This window comes from Trachurus trachurus (assembly GCF_905171665.1).
Source record: "Trachurus trachurus genome assembly, chromosome: 2".
NCBI lineage: Eukaryota > Metazoa > Chordata > Actinopteri > Carangiformes > Carangidae > Trachurus > Trachurus trachurus.
In genome coordinates this window covers 7,599,511-7,616,382 of record NC_139914.1, presented here as the reverse complement: position 1 = coordinate 7,616,382, position 16,872 = coordinate 7,599,511, and the positions used below count along the sequence as shown (strand labels likewise).

At 46.2% G+C, this 16,872-nt stretch overlaps 1 protein-coding gene across 3 annotated transcripts in view; it reads right to left on the bottom strand.

Annotated features, from left to right (window-relative positions):
- The window catches only part of nrp2a (neuropilin 2a), a 58,917-nt gene that overhangs the window by 1,506 nt on the left and 40,539 nt on the right, over nt 1-16,872 (bottom strand). Inside the window, exons 12-17 of one of the 3 annotated variants that reach the window (XM_083990545.1) lie at nt 12,290-12,370; nt 11,963-12,067; nt 8,388-8,653; nt 6,998-7,094; nt 5,142-5,180; nt 47-106 (exon numbers count right to left, since the gene is read on the bottom strand). In XM_083990545.1, the coding sequence (XP_083846671.1) occupies nt 47-106; nt 5,142-5,180; nt 6,998-7,094; nt 8,388-8,653; nt 11,963-12,067; nt 12,290-12,370 (648 nt within the window). Of the gene's footprint in view, nt 1-46; nt 107-2,576; nt 3,299-5,141; nt 5,181-6,997; nt 7,095-8,387; nt 8,654-11,962; nt 12,068-12,289; nt 12,371-16,872 lie in introns of those variants that run through there. The other 2 variants (XM_083990547.1, XM_083990546.1) reach the window with 2 other exon arrangements.

The window sequence follows — 16,872 nt, the reverse complement described above, 5'->3', positions numbered from 1 at the left end:
CTTGAAAAAAAGCAAAGATAAAATATTTTTTTTAAAAGGCGCTTACCTCCACCTAGAGGGTCTCTACCGAAGAGCCGCCCGTCTCCAAAGTCATTGGGTATCTTAGCTGTTGAGGAGAAGCACAGGTGACACACACTTTAAGCTTAAGCTCTTTCTGCTTCCAATTTAAAACCATTTGTGATGAATAAACACGTGAAAAAGCTTTGGTCTCCACACACACTCACACACAAGTCTTTGACTAATAGAAAAATATGACTTTATTAATAGAGAAAGGTCATCATGATACATTCAAACACACAGTCATCACATAATATACTGATAAGACTGTTCATTCCATGTGAAGAAAGATGCAAACATGTCATCATCAGATTATTATTAACATTACCCATCGTTATCACCGGTAAAATCACCGACACTGTTACAGTCAAGTTTAAGAGTGGTGTATAAGATGATTGAGAAAAAAATAAAAGCAGCAAATGGCGACATTTTTAAGAAGTGCTGTGACAGTCACAACGCTGCCAGGTGATTGATATGTATGTGTGTGAATGCAGAGATTACATGTGTGGTGAAAACTACACTGCAAAAACATTCTTGTCAAAACGTCTCATTTCTAGTCAAAACTAATCTCTTTCCACTTAAAATAAGACTCATCACCTAAAAAATTAACTTGTTTTTAGATCATTTTCACTTGTTTCAAATGAATTTTCACTTGAAATAAGTAGAAAAATCTGCCAGTGAAAGCAAGTTTTTTGTGCTTGTAATAAGGAAGAAAAACTTGCTCCACTACCAGATTTTTCTACTTATTTTAAGTGAAAATATGCTTGAAAGAAGTCTTATTTTAAATATAATGAGATTTGTTTTGACTAGAAATGACATTTTGACTATAAATAAGACAAATATACTTGGTAATATATTTGAGTTTTTGCAGTGTAGCAGTGAGTGCAGCACTTTGGTTGAGCCCCATAGCTCAAGTGTACTTATACTTTAGATGAGTTTTCTTCTCACTTGTGTGTGTGTGTGTGTGTGTGTGTGTGTGTGTGTGTGTGTTGGCGCTTGCTACTCTTGGCAAGCATTCAGGGGAGGGAGTAACTGCTTGGCAAGGCACACGTCTAGATGTGGAGGTCTTTGATGGCCAATCGCGTTATTAATACCGTTTCCAGGGCAACTGAAGTTGGCCGCAGATTGGGCGACGGAGGTGCGGTAGATGGGAGGGAAAAGTGCTTACCGCAGCCTTCATAAATGTTATCTGTCCATTAACTAATTACGACTATTAGAGGCTTGGAGCTGAACGGTGTGGAGATGGACGGAGTAGCTACAGCGTCCAATCCCTTCTCCCCAAGTTGATTTAAGAGCACATAGTGAGAGCATGCCAAAAAACACTTCTTTTTTTTCCTCCTCCTTCCCACTCTGGAGAGAAAAGAGCCGTTTCTAAATTGTGGCAACAAATTGAGGGGCTGGGGGCAAGTAGGTGATGGATTTTTTTTGCTGGTGCGACAGATCACGAGAGCACGGTCTGTTAAGCCACAGAGGGAAGACCTCAATTTCATTCAATCCGGGGTGTCGCCACCTTTGTGCCGACTGATGAGGGATGAATTGTCGCCAATTTGTCTTTGTCACTTTTGAGAAATTTCACAATAAAATAGGCTTTTTAGATCCCAGATATGTTAAATGTTAGCAAGGAGTGTGTTTTGGCTGTGGCTTTGTCTTATGGCACTAAATGGAAGAAGCACCAATAGCTGGAGCTCTGCTTCTCATAATAACTTGGATCTCTCTCAAGGGGTGCACATATACAGCAAAACACTGCGCTTATGGCTTCCAGCTGGTGCAGCGGCATTGTGGGATTTGTAGGAGTGTAAATCAAGTAAGAAGTGGTGATAGCAGACAGCTGTGTCTATTTACAACCCTAAAAACAACAAGCACATATTCACACTGAAAACACAATACGGCTCGGCTCGGCTCGGCTTTCATCTGGGCAGCTTAAAGACATAGGGAACAATGGGAGTGGGTGGTATGAAGCATAAATGGGAGTGGAACAACGTGCTTTATTACGCCACAGAATCAAGATGAAACACTAAACACTGAAGACGGCTGCATCCATCACTGACTGATGCCTTTATCAGGGGGAGACAAGACGTTCAATCAAACGAGCTAGTTATCTCCATTTGTGATGCAGGACTTTAAGTATGATGGATTTGCATTCCTTTGTTTTTAAATGTGCACATGCTCTGTTGAAAAGGACAATGGAAGGATTTTTCTGCTCCTCCGTCACAACACCCTCACTCCTGGTACGACTCGTATCACAGCTATCTCGCGTTGTTATTACAGAGATACCAAGAGCTTTATTTTCTGGGGCTTGCCAGATCATTTCCACAGCTCGCACAATGAATGCCTCGCAGCCTAACAGTTTTCTCCTCTCTCTCTCTCAGCACTGCACAGCTCCTCATGTCTCTGGGGTCTTGTTTTAGCCTGTGGTTTGGCAGCTCTGGCTGGCTCTCGCAGCAGAACCAGCTCGACACCCCCCTCCCTCCTCCTCCTCCTCCACCTCCTCCTCCTCCTCCTCCTCCTCCCAGCCCACACATGTCTGTGTGTATGTCCATGCTGGGGTCATTCCAGGAGGACCGTCGGGGTTACGAGGAGCCAGACGGCACTCAATGGTCCGAAACAAGCTGTTCAGATAAATAACTTACTCAGACTTGAGTCCTCTCATCAGGAGCAGCACAGTGTGAAATGTCAACAGCAAACTCCTTAATGGAACAGAGAAGAAAACAGCAACCGAAGCTACATCCATGAGAGACAGAGAGAGAGAGAGAGGGCACAGTGTTTCTTTGCAAAACTTGGCAGTTTAGGACGACGTGTGTGTCGTCGTCAGCCTCGCAACTGTAAACTAAAGCAGAGAGGGTTCGGTTCATCAAGTGGGTGTTCTGTCAATCCTGCAGCATCACGACACACACACTGTCTGCCACTGACATCACAAGGTGGCGTCCTCCTCTGCCAAACACAGCCCAGCTAAGCGCTTCTTTTCAGCAGAGGGTACGGTGTCGGTCCCGGCTGTCCAGCCTCACTGTCAGGACTGGCTCCACCCCTGGGGTGGCCATACTGGAGGACCAGTTAGAATACTGGAAGCACTGCGAGGAGCTGTGATAGGCCACCGACAGCTGGCTCTTCTTGGTGGCCAGGTGTTGTCGGCAGCAACAGAGGGCTCTGACCAAGATGGCCACCGCCAGGAGAAGGAGGGCGCCTCCAGCGGCCATAATGTAATACCAGTGGATGGGTAAGGGAGGCACAGGAACGCCTCCCCCTGGTGGAGAGATACAGAATAATTGGCCAGCGGGAAAAGAGAGGAGTGGCACTTTTTTATTTTCTACATTTAATTCTCTATGTTCTATCCCTATGTCTTCATCATACGAACAGCAGGCGTGCACCTCATAAGAGCATGCACAAGCATGCCAGTTGCAAAAAAATAAAATAAATCTCCAAGGCCCAAAAAAATAAAAAATAAATAAAAATGCATCCATTTCTCTCATGTAGCCTGTTTTTGCAGTCGGAGGACAAGTTTTCACACCAAGATCACCAAGAGGTTTGGTTTGAAATCAGTCCAATAGTTGATCCAATCAAATGCAACGTAATTACATTTTTTTCAGAGCTAAAGTGAAATGACTTGGTGTGAAACGTGAGCTAAAATAATTAGTTATGAAAGCACCCACACACATTGAATTAAGGAGCTTCCTCTTCCTGTTTGGAGCTGGCACAGGAAGTCACAACCAGCCCCCTGACGAAGCCTCAGAACCATGCACGAATCAGTCGGACACCACATGGGAATCCGGTGTTCCAGAGCTCCGTCGGAGCTGATATTGGATTGGGATTTGTTATTTAGCTGGCTCGAGTTGGCAGATTTGTTTTGAGTACATAATTTATCCCATTCTCTGTTCTTGGTTTTTCATTTTCCTTTCTTTTTTTCTTTTTTTTTTCTCCCAAGCATCAGCCTCCCGGCCAGTCCTCTCCTCCTCAAGCCAAGCGCTGTCTCCTTGGAGACTATCTCCACAGATCCTCTACACTGCTGCCCCTGGCTTGAACCCTCCTCTCAAATTCTTGGTAAGAAGCAACTAACCACCTTCCAAGAAGCCTCTACTTGATTATCCAAGTCTGCTGTGCAAAAACGAGCCACTGAAGACGCTGCAGAATTTATAAAACAGAGCCCACATGTTCCTTCCAGACCTGATTTTGTGGAGCCGTTAAGACTGAGAGAACGTCAAACTGAACTAGGGAAAGTGAAGCAGAGCTGAATACATCCTGATTTTTGGACCGTGTCACATAATTACAGAGGGAAATGGTGCGTGCGTCTCCTACTTCACACTGCACACACTCATTAGACAGAGAGGAGAGAGACACCCGTGCTTGCTGCTGCTCAGTCACTCTGATTGCATTTCACTGGGGACACTGGTGTGTGTGTGTGTGTGTGGGGAGGCGATATTAATGTGTGTTTGTGCAAGTTTGTGAAGGGTTAGAGACTTTGTGTGTGCGCGTGTGTGAAGATGGAGGGGTAGAAAAGCCGAAGAAGTGCACACACATCACATTCGCACTGAAACCGCCAAGCTCTTATCTTATTGGAAGACATTATGAGATGCCAAAACACTAACATCAATCTCATAGAGTCCCCCAGGAAGCTCTAAATATTTTTCATGAAGCAGACAGTTATTTAAAACCCTTCAGGCTGTGTCAGGCAGCCTGGAACTGAGAATATGTAGCTCTGTTCAAATATCTGACTCCATGAGGCGCGCTTGATTTAGCTTGCCTGGCACGCGCAGTTTGCTCTTTTGAGACTAATCCTTTGTTTCCACAGAGACTGACAAGGTAAAACTAATGCACCGCAACACATTACTGAAATAATCTATTTTCAACCTAGTTAGAGTTTGTGAAAATTCATTCGGCATTTGCAAATTTAATATTTTAGATTTCAGCGAGGGGATTGGTGTTTGTTCGGTGATGACTCCGCGTTATTGGTGGAAGGGCTGGTTTGTTTTAGCGGTGGAGACAACTTTAGTGCCAACAAGCGAAAAAACCCCCAGGCTAGTGCACATACAAAAAAACGGGCAGGAAGCAAGACCAGAGAGGAAGTGACGTCACACCAAAGTCACACTCACCTTTTTCGGGATTTGAGGGAGAGAAAGCGGCGAAGGGTTCTGCGGGGACAGAGAGAGAGCCGGGCAGACATGGAGAGAGGGAAAGAAAGAGAAACAGAGGGAGGACCGTTAGATAACTTTAAATACGAGGGAAAAGTCAGCCAAATGTCACACAAATGTCACAAGACTATCAAACTCCTCCTGAGGAAATTTAAGTTAATTCCTCAGATAACTCACATGAATTATGGCATTTACTCAGCTCCTTTGCTCGAATGCAATTTCAAACAGAGTACGCCGCCGCCGTCGCCGCGCGAGCTGGGAATTCGAGATGGGCTCGGACGGGGCTGCTACGTGTGTATGTGTTCGCAAAGTTCACGCATTTCAAGTTGTTTATCTGCGGCGTCCAGATAAACTGGAGCGGGGCTGGGGCGTTTTGGCGTGCTGCAGACGCACAGAGCAGAACCTTCACTTTGATTGCCTGGAATGCAAACACAACGAAGTGGCGTACGTGTGTGTGTGTGTGTGTGTGTGTGTGTGGGTGGTGGCGAGGCGAGGTGGGAGCCAGAGACAAAGAAAGAGAGAAACCAACTTGGGAACTTGCGCCTTTTTGGCGGGAATGCCAACGTACTGTGAGGAACTCTACTGTGCTGGGTGATAAGCGACATCCCAGCATGCTCTGGGAGCGGCAGAGGAGGGGAGGGGAGAGGAGTGGGAAACACAGGGAAGGGAGGGAGGGAGGGAGCTTACTAAGCTGCTGCACAACACAACACACACACATACACACAAATGAATGATAGAACACAGTAAAGGCCAAAAGAGACGTGTTTGCAACACACACACACACACACGCTTTCCCTCCGCTGTGGTCCAGCTCCAAAGCACACTGGACGTCAGTCAGGAGCGATGACGGCAGGTTTCTGGCTCTGAAGCCCCGGCTCGCTCTCTGATCTGGTTAAGACCCTCTCCAAAGCCAGTGCCCGGGCCAGATTAAGGAGGCAGCGCTGGCGCTCGGCTCACATCAGGCACCCAGAAAGTTGCCGGTCGGGAAAGAGCCTGTCTAGTAATTCCCTTTGACGGCTCGGGAAAAGCTCTGTTTACAAATATGACGGAGGAGTGAGTGCGAGAGAGATGGAGGGAGAGGAGAAGAAGAGAAATCTAATGAAACATAGATTAGCATCGCTGGGGCCCACAGGGCGTTTATGGCCTAGTTTTCCTATTCTTCTTTTCTTTTCTTTTCTTCTTCTTTTTTTCTGGTGGAGGAGTAAACGCTGTCCCTCCCTCTCCTTCCTCCTTTCATCTCGGTGTTCGGTGGGCTCTTTGGAGGAGAGGCTGTCTACGAAACTGGGATGGGAGGGCCAGGCAGTGGAGGGAGGGAGGGAGGGAGGGAGGGAGGGGGGTGTTTATCACTGTTCAAGGACCTTCAGGCTGGAGGTGGAGGAGGTGGAAGGGAAATTTCGGGGATGGCAGGTCAACAGAGGATGAGGCGGAGCTGGTGGGTCAAGTGGATGTGTGTGTGTCTTTAAATATTCCTCTGAATGGGAGAGATGTTGGCATTAGGGCTGCAACTAACGATTATTTTCATTATCGATCAACTTGTCGATTATTTAAACGATTTAATTATTAGTTGTTTGGTCAATAAAATGTTAAAAAATGTTGAAAAATGTCAATCTGTATTTCCCAAACCACAAGACGACGTCCTCAAATGTCTTGTTTTGTCCACAAACCAAAGAGAGACTCAGTTTATTGTCATAAAGGAACAAAAAACCCAGAAATATTCACATTTAAGAAGCTGAAATCAGACAATTTAGATTAATTGATTAATTGTTGCAGCTCTAGTTGGCGTGTGTGTGTGTGTGTGAGTACAGTGTGTGACTTACGTGTACACTCTGTCAGAAGGGTGCTGGAGCTCATGTGGAGGTTGTCGATCCAGATGTGTCCCCTGGTGCCATGTGCGAAGAAACCCTCCATCACAACCTACCGCAGCCAGAAAAACAAGGGAGGAAGAGGAAGAAGAGGAAGAAGAGGAGGAGGAGGAGGAGGGGGAAAAAAGTTGAAAAAAAGGAGGAGAGGAAGACGGAGACAGGATGAAGGCAGAGAGGGGGAGCAGGGGGGTGGAGGAAAAATTGAGAACGGGGACAAGCAGGAGGAGGAGGAGGAGAAATAGGATAAAAACTTAATATGGCGCCTGTGATTTCAAAGTTGCGCTCGACACTCGCAATCATCCTCCCCTTCCCTGCGAGCTCCTTCCTCTGACTTTTTCATGAGAACATTAACGACTTGTGATGTCTTTGACAAATGCACAGCGATCCCCAAACAATCAGGCAGCCAATAGAGACGCCGTGGCTTACTTTAGCTGCTTCTTTTGAAGTCAAACCTGGCCTAAGGTGCCAGAGGTTAAAGCTGATGCTTTTATATGAATATACCTCACTCATTAAAGAAATGTTCTCCGTCTGGGGAGACAGAGAAGACATAAAGGGTCTGACCCAGATACCTATTTATCATGCAGACATTAAGGGGGGGGGGGGGCACTTTACATCACCATGAAACTTCCCAAGTTTATCACTTACATTAAGACAATTATTTCTTGTACTGCAAGTTTTGTCAAATTTTATGCCGAAATCTGAGCAATGAATAAATTCTTGCTTTATTTTGTTGACATATTAGAGTCAGAAGTTTTTACAGAGGGGATTTTGCATAGCTATCTCTTTTTATCACTCTGTAAATCAGAAAATACTGTCACCAGCCCTAAAAAAATAAAGTTGCACCATGTTTTTAGGAATAAAACGTTGTATAAATCAGGCTGTGAATGATAAATCAACAATCCCCTCTGTAAAAACCTTCAGAATATAGACAGGAATAAAACTGGAAGGTTTGGTGTCTGTAAGTGCTGCTGAAGCTCAGAGTCTGAGGAAAAACTCATTTTGAGAAAACGGCCTTTAAAGACTTGTACTGTAAAATTCCATAGATAGTTAATGTAAATCGTTCTTTTACGATTGGTTGCGGATACGGAGGAAATGACAATTTTTGGAGCCTACATAATTGTTCAGGAGGACAGTGATACCTGACATGACAACAGGCACAGCACAGTATGTCACAGTAGCTGCTTTTGGTGAATTTAGGAGAATTCTACTGACGAAAGAGACAAAATGAAGTAAATTAACCACCTTAATGTGGATTTTCTAACATTTCTTTGACTTTTCTGAAAGAAGACATGTTGAGGAAATTCTCAAAATTGATCGGTGCATGAAAAAACAGTGGGTTTATTACCTGGAAGTCTTTCGGGGAGCGGGGCAGGATGGTGCGACCCTCCTTCCACACGGTGCCCTGATCGTCCTTCAGCGTCCAGAGGAGGGTCTCCTCGTTGTGGGCGTCCCGCAGCAGGACCCTCAGGTGTCCCTGGGCCTCGCCCCACAGCTGGTAGGAGAACTGGAGGCAGAGCGGTCCGGTCTCGGCCGCCACCACGGGGCTGATGAGGCGAGCTCGCTGCTGCTCCGTCTTCAGGCTGGCGTCCATGTACAGATAACTGCTGAGCTCTGGAGGGAGGAGATACGACAGCATGAGAGGGTGCTTTGTCATGTCGGGACTCCCAAGACCCTAAATCAACATTTGCTGCTGGTTTTGAAAGTGGAAAGGAACCTTGGATTTATCAAAACCCAAATGAATAAATACAGGAAACATGGAATCAAAAAGATGTTTTACAGCGACCTGGCTGCTCTCGTATTTCCAACACATCGCCAAAAAACGAGCAGAGCTTTGTTTTAACCTTGAGTTGCTGGTTGCTCCAGTGAAATGAAAGCGTCCTGTTTTAATGGGTTTTCATTTCAGCCCTGGAGGCATTAAAATCTAGGAAATTTGAAAAGCTGTGTCGACTTTTATCCACTGTAAATGGATGCTGCTGAGAGGAGACTGGAGGGCCGAAATGGAGCCAATGCACCGTCTGCGTGTCCTCGTGAGAACAGTTCTCATCATTTATCATCACCTCCTGCGCATACAGACACACACATACCCATATATATATATATATATATATACACATGTACATGAGTGTTTTCACACAATCCAAAGACATTTCCAACAGGACTCTCAAACAAAAAAGAAACTAATCACCAGTTGCTCTCAGGAACGACATCACCCCCCCCCACACAATAGTCACACTGAACAATAGGGATATGACAAATATAAACACACAGAAGAATAGGTCCGGAGAGAGCGCCGTCATCCCGAACACGGAGCGCTACCAGAACTCCTGCCAAGACCCCTCGGGGCCCATTCCTCCTCACCGCCTTCCCAGGTAAACGACTTCAACAACGGAAAAAGTCCCACAGAAAAAACGCACGCCGCTCCATTTGTTTACACCAGAGGATGTTTAGTTTGCAAATTGGATGCTGACACAAATTCCATTGTGAAGGGGGGCGGGTAAGGCTGGTGAGACCACTGTATGTGCGAGTGTGTGTGTGTGTGTGGTGACTCAATGAGGCGTCTGGTGAAGAATTTCTTAAGTGGGCCCTGTGGGAAAATGTCCAGTAGCAACAATCTGCAGATTAAATCACCTGCTTTATCATGGACAAGTGTGTGTGTGTGTGTGTGTGTGTGTGCAAAGAAAAAAAACAGTCTGACACATTTCAGGGCAAAACACACAGGTAGTCGTGTCGTTCTTTTATCCAAAACAAATGACAGAAGCAAATATGTAGGAGTGTTTGTTTTTATTGCAGCCATGCTGAGTGACTGGGCTGATAACCTTTTGCTGTGTGTGTGCGTGTGTTGATGTATGTGTATGTGTGTGTGTGTGTGTGTGTGTGTGTGTGTGTGTGGTCCTTCCAGCTGTATCTAGAGGGACAAATCTTCCTCCGAGTTGACAGCTCCCCTCTGCCCGCCATACGCCCGAGTGTGACACTTCAGACAGTGTGTGTGACAGTGTGTCCCTTGGCCTTTTGCAGCTCTGGTTTGAATATGTGTGTGTGTGTGTGTGTGTGTGTGTGTGTGTGTGTGTATCCTCTTTTTTTTCTTTTTAGGACTGGTGTGTAATACTAGTTGTGTTTACACGCCTGGAGAGGATTTTCTTTTTTCTATGACTGGTTCTAACGCGTGCACCAAAAAGCCTCTTCCATCGTCTCTGCAGCGCCGTCTTACAGCGAAAACCCCCTCCATTGTTGTGCCTCTTGTTTGCCAGACAGCCCATAATTGAGACCGCCTCTCCATACGCAGCGAAACGGAGCATTATTAATCCATTTCACAGTGGTCTCCTGCAGCGAGAGGCAAGCATGGATTCAATCTATGAAGCCTAGTTAGCACATTCTTATTAGCGGGGGTACATTAAGGCAAATAATGCTACAGTATAAAGCGGCTGAATCCAGCTGTGTCTTCGCGGCCGAGGTGGAGAGGTGAGGAGATCACGGCTCCTGGGTCACATGACAGAGGGGAATTAAACTGTGATTTGATAGCAGTGAAATAATGATCCTGCGTTAGCCGAGGATTTCTGACCTTTGACATCTGCTGGGAGGAAAATCAAAGGCACGTTAAAAAAAAAAACCGGCTGCAAACGATACTCCACACATGAAAGCCACAACCTGGCTAATCTAAGCAACCCTTTCCAATCCGGCCCCGTGATGAAAGAAGCTGCTTTGAAGCCCCCCCCCCCACTAACGTCAAAGATGGTTATGACCTAAATAGGTCACGCTTCAGGAAAACGTCTTTGCCTTTTCTGCGAGCTCTGTTTGCGCTCTGGAACATAACCCAGGTGACATCACACTGACAAAAAAAAAAGAAGAAAAAAAAAGGGGGAGTGGGGGGTCACGCTGAACCTCTTGTTCATTTCTATCCAGCTGGAGAAAATGCTGAATCTTTCATGGAGACTTGCTCAAAAGCAATGAATTTTAAAACAAGGTTAGTCTAACAATCCTGTGCCCTGCCTCGAAAAAATTATAAATAGCACCATAAAAAAAAAAAATCCTCCTTAGACCCAGCAGGAAACGTTTCTGTAGCTTTTAATAACACGCCAAAAGCTGCACTTTTGATCCTCGGGTATGTATAAAGGGAAAATGAATAATTATTTCTTCAAGGAGTGTCTAAGTAGATGGAAGTCTACACAGCATCATCTGGGATGTGCCTGAGGTAATTGAGGGGCAGCGAAGGGACGGTCGGGAATAACCGCTCGTCTTTGGAATCTCCTGCTCTGAACTTAATTGGAGCTACTGGGTCTTAACCCCTTCCTGCTGGGACGCTGCGCATTTTGGACACACACGCACACACGTTACGCGCGCGCACATGCACACGGCGGTGTCAGTCACAAGTGGGGCTCGACACAGCGGTGGTGTCTATTTCCCTCTGCTTCCCTAAATTCATTTTCATTCTCATTCACTCGGAAAGGAGCGGCGCGGCTGGAAGACGCCGCCGCTGCTAAATTAGACCGGTTTCAATTTAAGGAATTATTTTAATCAAATTGAAAAAAAAAGGACTCGATGAAGATGCACAAGGAGAATGAGTCCATTTAATTATAGGAAACAGTGTCTTGTCTAGACCCAGTGAAGTTGATAAAATAAACTCAATGCATTTCTGCTTGTGCAATTTTCTGCACGCAAATGAAATTCCTCCCGCAGCTGCATACATAAAAGCTCTGCAGGAGTTTAGAGGAGTTTACACAGAGTGCCAAAACAAAAGCCTGAGCTATAACTGCACTGTTATGTAAAACTGACCTTAACTGCAACCCTGACTCCTGCAGGTCACGGACGGTGCATCAACAGTAAGAGGAGGGAAGCTTAAGCAGCTCTCCGATAAGCAGGCGGCGGTGCTGACTCATGCACAATCTCTCCACATGACGGATAAGGAGAGGAGAGCAGACTCACCGTTGCTGTGCAGGGACCAGAAGAGAGGGGCGTTGGGGTCGTGCGTCCACCCACACAGGCCATGGTCAAAGTCACACACGCTGTCGGTCGGCGAAGCGGTGGCTGCTGCAGAGGTGGAGAGGGAGAGCAGCGGGGAGGGGAAAGAGAGACGGAGCCGAAGGGCACGGAGGCATGAGAAATCACAGTCATTTCAGATAGAGAAAAGACGCATTCATTCACACGGCTCTGCATTATGTCACACGCCTTTCATCTTTGTATTACAGCTCACTAATTCCGCTATTAATCCACTTGCGTCTCCGGCTTTCATGTTAAACACTTTGCTCTCACCTGTCGAGCTGACGGGGACGGTGGTGGTGTCGATGTCGGCGGGCAGAGTCGGCGTGGCCGTGTCAGCCGGCGTGGTGGTCTCTATAGGAACAACAACACAACACAACAAGAATATAGGTCAAAGACGGCAGCATGGAACAATAGTCAGACATTAGATGGCTGCGAGGAGGACGCATTTATCATCAAGTGTTTGTTTAAGGGGAGATTATTCATATGGAATCTCTCCAGTGGGCCAGGAAACACAGGAAATGATAAGCAACAGAGGCAGATAAGAGCGACATATAGCATCTTAATAACCCTCAGTTATTCTCTGGTGAATGCAAGGTGGTTACAGTTATGAAAGTGTTTCTCATGTTAAATGTACAATTTCTAACTCTTGTGCCAAGTATGAAACTGCATCCAGAGTAATATTTCTTTTCCCTCTAATAATCTCTAATGCTGTAACTTTCCAGGCTGATTTTGAGAGTTTTAAACAGGAAGCTGCTGTTTTGATGAACCCGTCTACGTGTCCCACTGAGGGTGAATTAAAGTGCACGTCATTACTGAGAGTGTGAGGTTCAGACTAACTGCATCTCCAGTGTCCTGTCTCTGTTGGGCCATCCCACCCAGAGTGCCAGAGACAGGCAGAGATAGCCCTGCAGCACCCAAGAGGGGGGGGGGGGGGGGCTGTCAGGTTGTGTCTGGGTGCTCAGTATCTGTCCAACACACACACACTGGCTAGAATATGCAGGCACATATATGCACAAGCGCATAAAGAGCCGCACACACACACATGGCTGCCGCTAAAGCTGATGGATGGACGTGTCCAACAAACTCCCCTCGACCTTGGACAGGATGATCACGCTCTGGGACCACTCACTGGCTGTCAGGGAGGACACACACACACACACACACACACACTTCATCTCCCACTCCTTTTTTCTCTTTGCATGTGTGTGCTACTGTGTGTGTGTGTGTTATACCATACACTATAACTCAACATACACTTGAGACTTTCCTTCTTTCTTTTCTTTCTCGATGTGTATTAAACACATTTATCACATAGAAAGACAAACAACATAGAAAAGCATTAAAAAAGCAACAACAACTCTATGCTCATTATGCACACGCACACACACACAAACGCACACACATGTGGAGCAGGCTGCAGTTGGAATGTGAAGTGGGAGAAAGCAGTGTGTTATTAGGAGCAGATGGGTCGACCCTGGTGCGTTGTGGGAGTTTACACAGAGGTTTGGGTCACGTCTGCACCGAACATCCACATTCATCATCACGCTTCTAAACCGTGCAGCCTCCATCTCCGACTGCATACGAGCCGCCGTTAACCTCGCATGTTTGCACGCCGACTTGTTTTTGTCACATTTGACGACACTGCAGTCGAACATGTTGCACTAATTTGACATTAATGATCGCTGGGATGCTTGTGTGGGTTCGTAAGCAGCATATTAGATTTCAGTTTCCTTTGTGAGCTGTCCATACTTCATCTCAGTTAAGCCTATCCAAACAGCTCTGAGGCTCGGTGACCTCATGTGAGAAAAGAAACACAACAAGCGCACAAACTCATGGACTTATCCTGCTTTACGCAATACTAGAGCCTCCTACTGTTAATATTCCTCTTTCTGCATGACGAGGATAGCATTTAGAGACTATGAAAAGGCACTAAGGGCAACAAACGCAGCGTGGTGCACAATTGATCCGCTTAAAGGAACTTCCTGTGGAAATGAGAGCGATGGCGCCCCAGCTGGAGAAATGGCAAACATGAAAGGGCCGGCCACAGCTGGCGACGGCTTCTGACATTAACCCAGCGTTAATGTCATGTCCTTTACGCCAGTCATTAACTACCTAATGAGACTCTTATCGCTGCTGGCCCCCCCCCCGCCGGAAAGGTAAGGCGAGGAAAGCGGCTTCCTCACTGACTCTCTAACCCGCCGTGTTTCCAATGCGAGGCGCGTCTCCTGTTGTTTTCATTCTGTCCCTTGTGCTCGTCCTTCTTGTTTGATTTTGATTTCTGTGTTTGCCTTTTTATTCCGGGGTAACCTTTTACGCTCCTCCAGTTAAGTCCAGGCGTTAGAATAAACCCAGCGCCTCTCCCTCCCTCCGCCTCCACGTTACCTGGGCGCCAGTGTGCGTATATCTTAACACACATAAACACAAAACACACAGGCCCCCTCCATTAAGATTCAACCCGGCCCCTGAGCACTCTATGCTTTCAAAGGTCAGGCCTTGTCACAGTGTAAATGTGCTGACCTTTCCAGGGTGTGACAGGAGTGTCGGGGGCAATGGGAATGGGACTTCTCTGTGTGTGTGTGTGTGTGTTAAGTTGATGTGAGAATGTGTGCGCGAACGTATGTGACCTGCCTACCTTGCCCCGAGCCCTGACCTTGATGTGTGTGCGTGGCGGAGGCCCACGTGTGCACAGGCGCAGCAGCAGGACGAGTCCCTCTGCAGCGGAGTGTTGTCTTACATAATGTGTCTACCGCTGCAGGTGATGATGCAAGTCATCATCATGCGCGGGATGAGACACCAACATTTAGACCTGGACTCGGGGGAGCCGCCGGCATAGATAATGGAGGTGCACGCTCATACTCATACATACAAATACACACGGTGCAGCTGTGCATAAAAGACATACACACGGATAACACGCGGACACCAGAAGACACTAACACACAGCCAGGGCGGCGACTCCGGCTCTCTCTTGCCTAAAAGACATCGCTCACTCCCAAAGAATCTGACTCAGCGATATGTCAGAGAGGAGGAGAAAAAAAAATCTTCAATTATGTAGAAAGCCTTTCTGTAAATCTCTGCTTGGCAGTCCTACACACACACACACACACACACACACTGATGAATGGATGTGCATGCACGCACGTACACACGCACTGCGAGAGAACATGATGGGAAAAACAAGTAGCCATTGTTTGAGATTCAGCTGGGTGGGGTTAAGTGCTCAGATCAAGGTTCATACACACACACAAAAAGATGGTGACACAAAGATTTATACAAAGAGCCAAAATAAGTCTAAGACCAAACTGGTTCAAATCTGTCATCATGGCTCAGCAATACAGAATTTACTGTGGTTTCTAAGGAGCCAGAACTCCAGTGTGAGGCTGAGCTTTGCGTTACAGGTGTGTATATGCGTGTATGTGTGTGTGTGTGTATTGCGTGTGTGTGCAAGTGTGAGTTCTACACTACATTGCATCTGAGACTTAAAATGATTCTACCTGGAAAAAGAAGATGATATTTTGCATTTTTTTTCACAGATCACTCTAAAATTTCCTTCCTCAGCTCATAAATTTTTCATTTTTTGGAAGCACATATACTAAAAAACTGTCACTGTCGAAGCTGTGTGTGTGTGTGTGTGTGCATGAGAGGGAGAGAAGGAGAGAGAGGTAGAGACAGCTGGGGGAAACAGAAGGAGTCAGGACCAGCAGCAGTGAGCATGGAAAAGAGGTGCAAGTGATGAGTAACAGAGGGAGAGAGGGGAGGAGAGGAGAGGAAAGGAGAGGAGGCATAGCAACGAAAAAAGAACAAAAACATTTACGGACCCACGCACAGGGCCTCAGGGTGGGAAAAGAAAAAAAAAAACTGCAACCATGTGTAGGAACTAGGAGAAAAACAGAGAAAGAAACCTCTTTCTGCCTCTTTGTGGCGGCTGCTGCTTGGCTCTGACTTCACTCTGCACGATGTAGGGTAAAGAATATATATATATAAATCTTTATCAAACTAAATCATGAATGAGAAGAGGTTGAAAAAAGACTTAAATAGGAGAAAAAAAAGCAGAAATAGTGAGGGGGAAGTGAGTGATTTACAAGATGCCAGCAGTCGTCCATTCTGCCTGCTGAGTTTGGGAGGCCTGTGAACAATGTGTGACGCTCGACGGCCGTTTTCTGTGCCACAAAACTCTCCGCTCCATCTGATAGAAATCACCCCTCTGAGGATTTTTTAGGTTTTTTCTCACTCGCTCATTTCTGTCTCTGTGTTTCTTTGCTCTGCGTCTCCCACAGCTCACTTGTCAATCAAACGGCGAATGGAAAACACATCACTTCCTGTGTTGCCGCAGGGGGATGCAGAGGGGTGGGGGGGCAGCAGGTATTTCATAAACTACATATAAATTAAACTGTGACTTAGAGAGTGAGTCTGACAGCTGGATTATTTGGCTCTGCAGCACTTTTACATTTAACGCTGTGTGTGGTTAACATTGTGTTTAATATTGATGCTATAATGGAAGATGTACATTTAAGTATAAAGGTCTATGTGTCTTTAAATGTGCATTACACAGTCTGGAGAGGTGGGAAAGGCCATACTGATAATGTTCTGTTCTTAATATTTAATCTCACTTCATCAGCACTTATCCAAGCCCACACACACACACTAACACATGCACACACACACACACAGAAATCACCTCGGAGACCGCATAACCTTACTTGCATTTATGGAGGCCTGATTACCGTGGTGCATGTGGGTGTTTGAATGTCAGGAGTTTATAGAGTATATGTTTATATTAGCGGTTGCTTTGGTGTGTGTGTGTGTGTGTGTCTGTGTGTGCGTGTGTGTGTGTGCTTGTTAGAGAGGCCTGA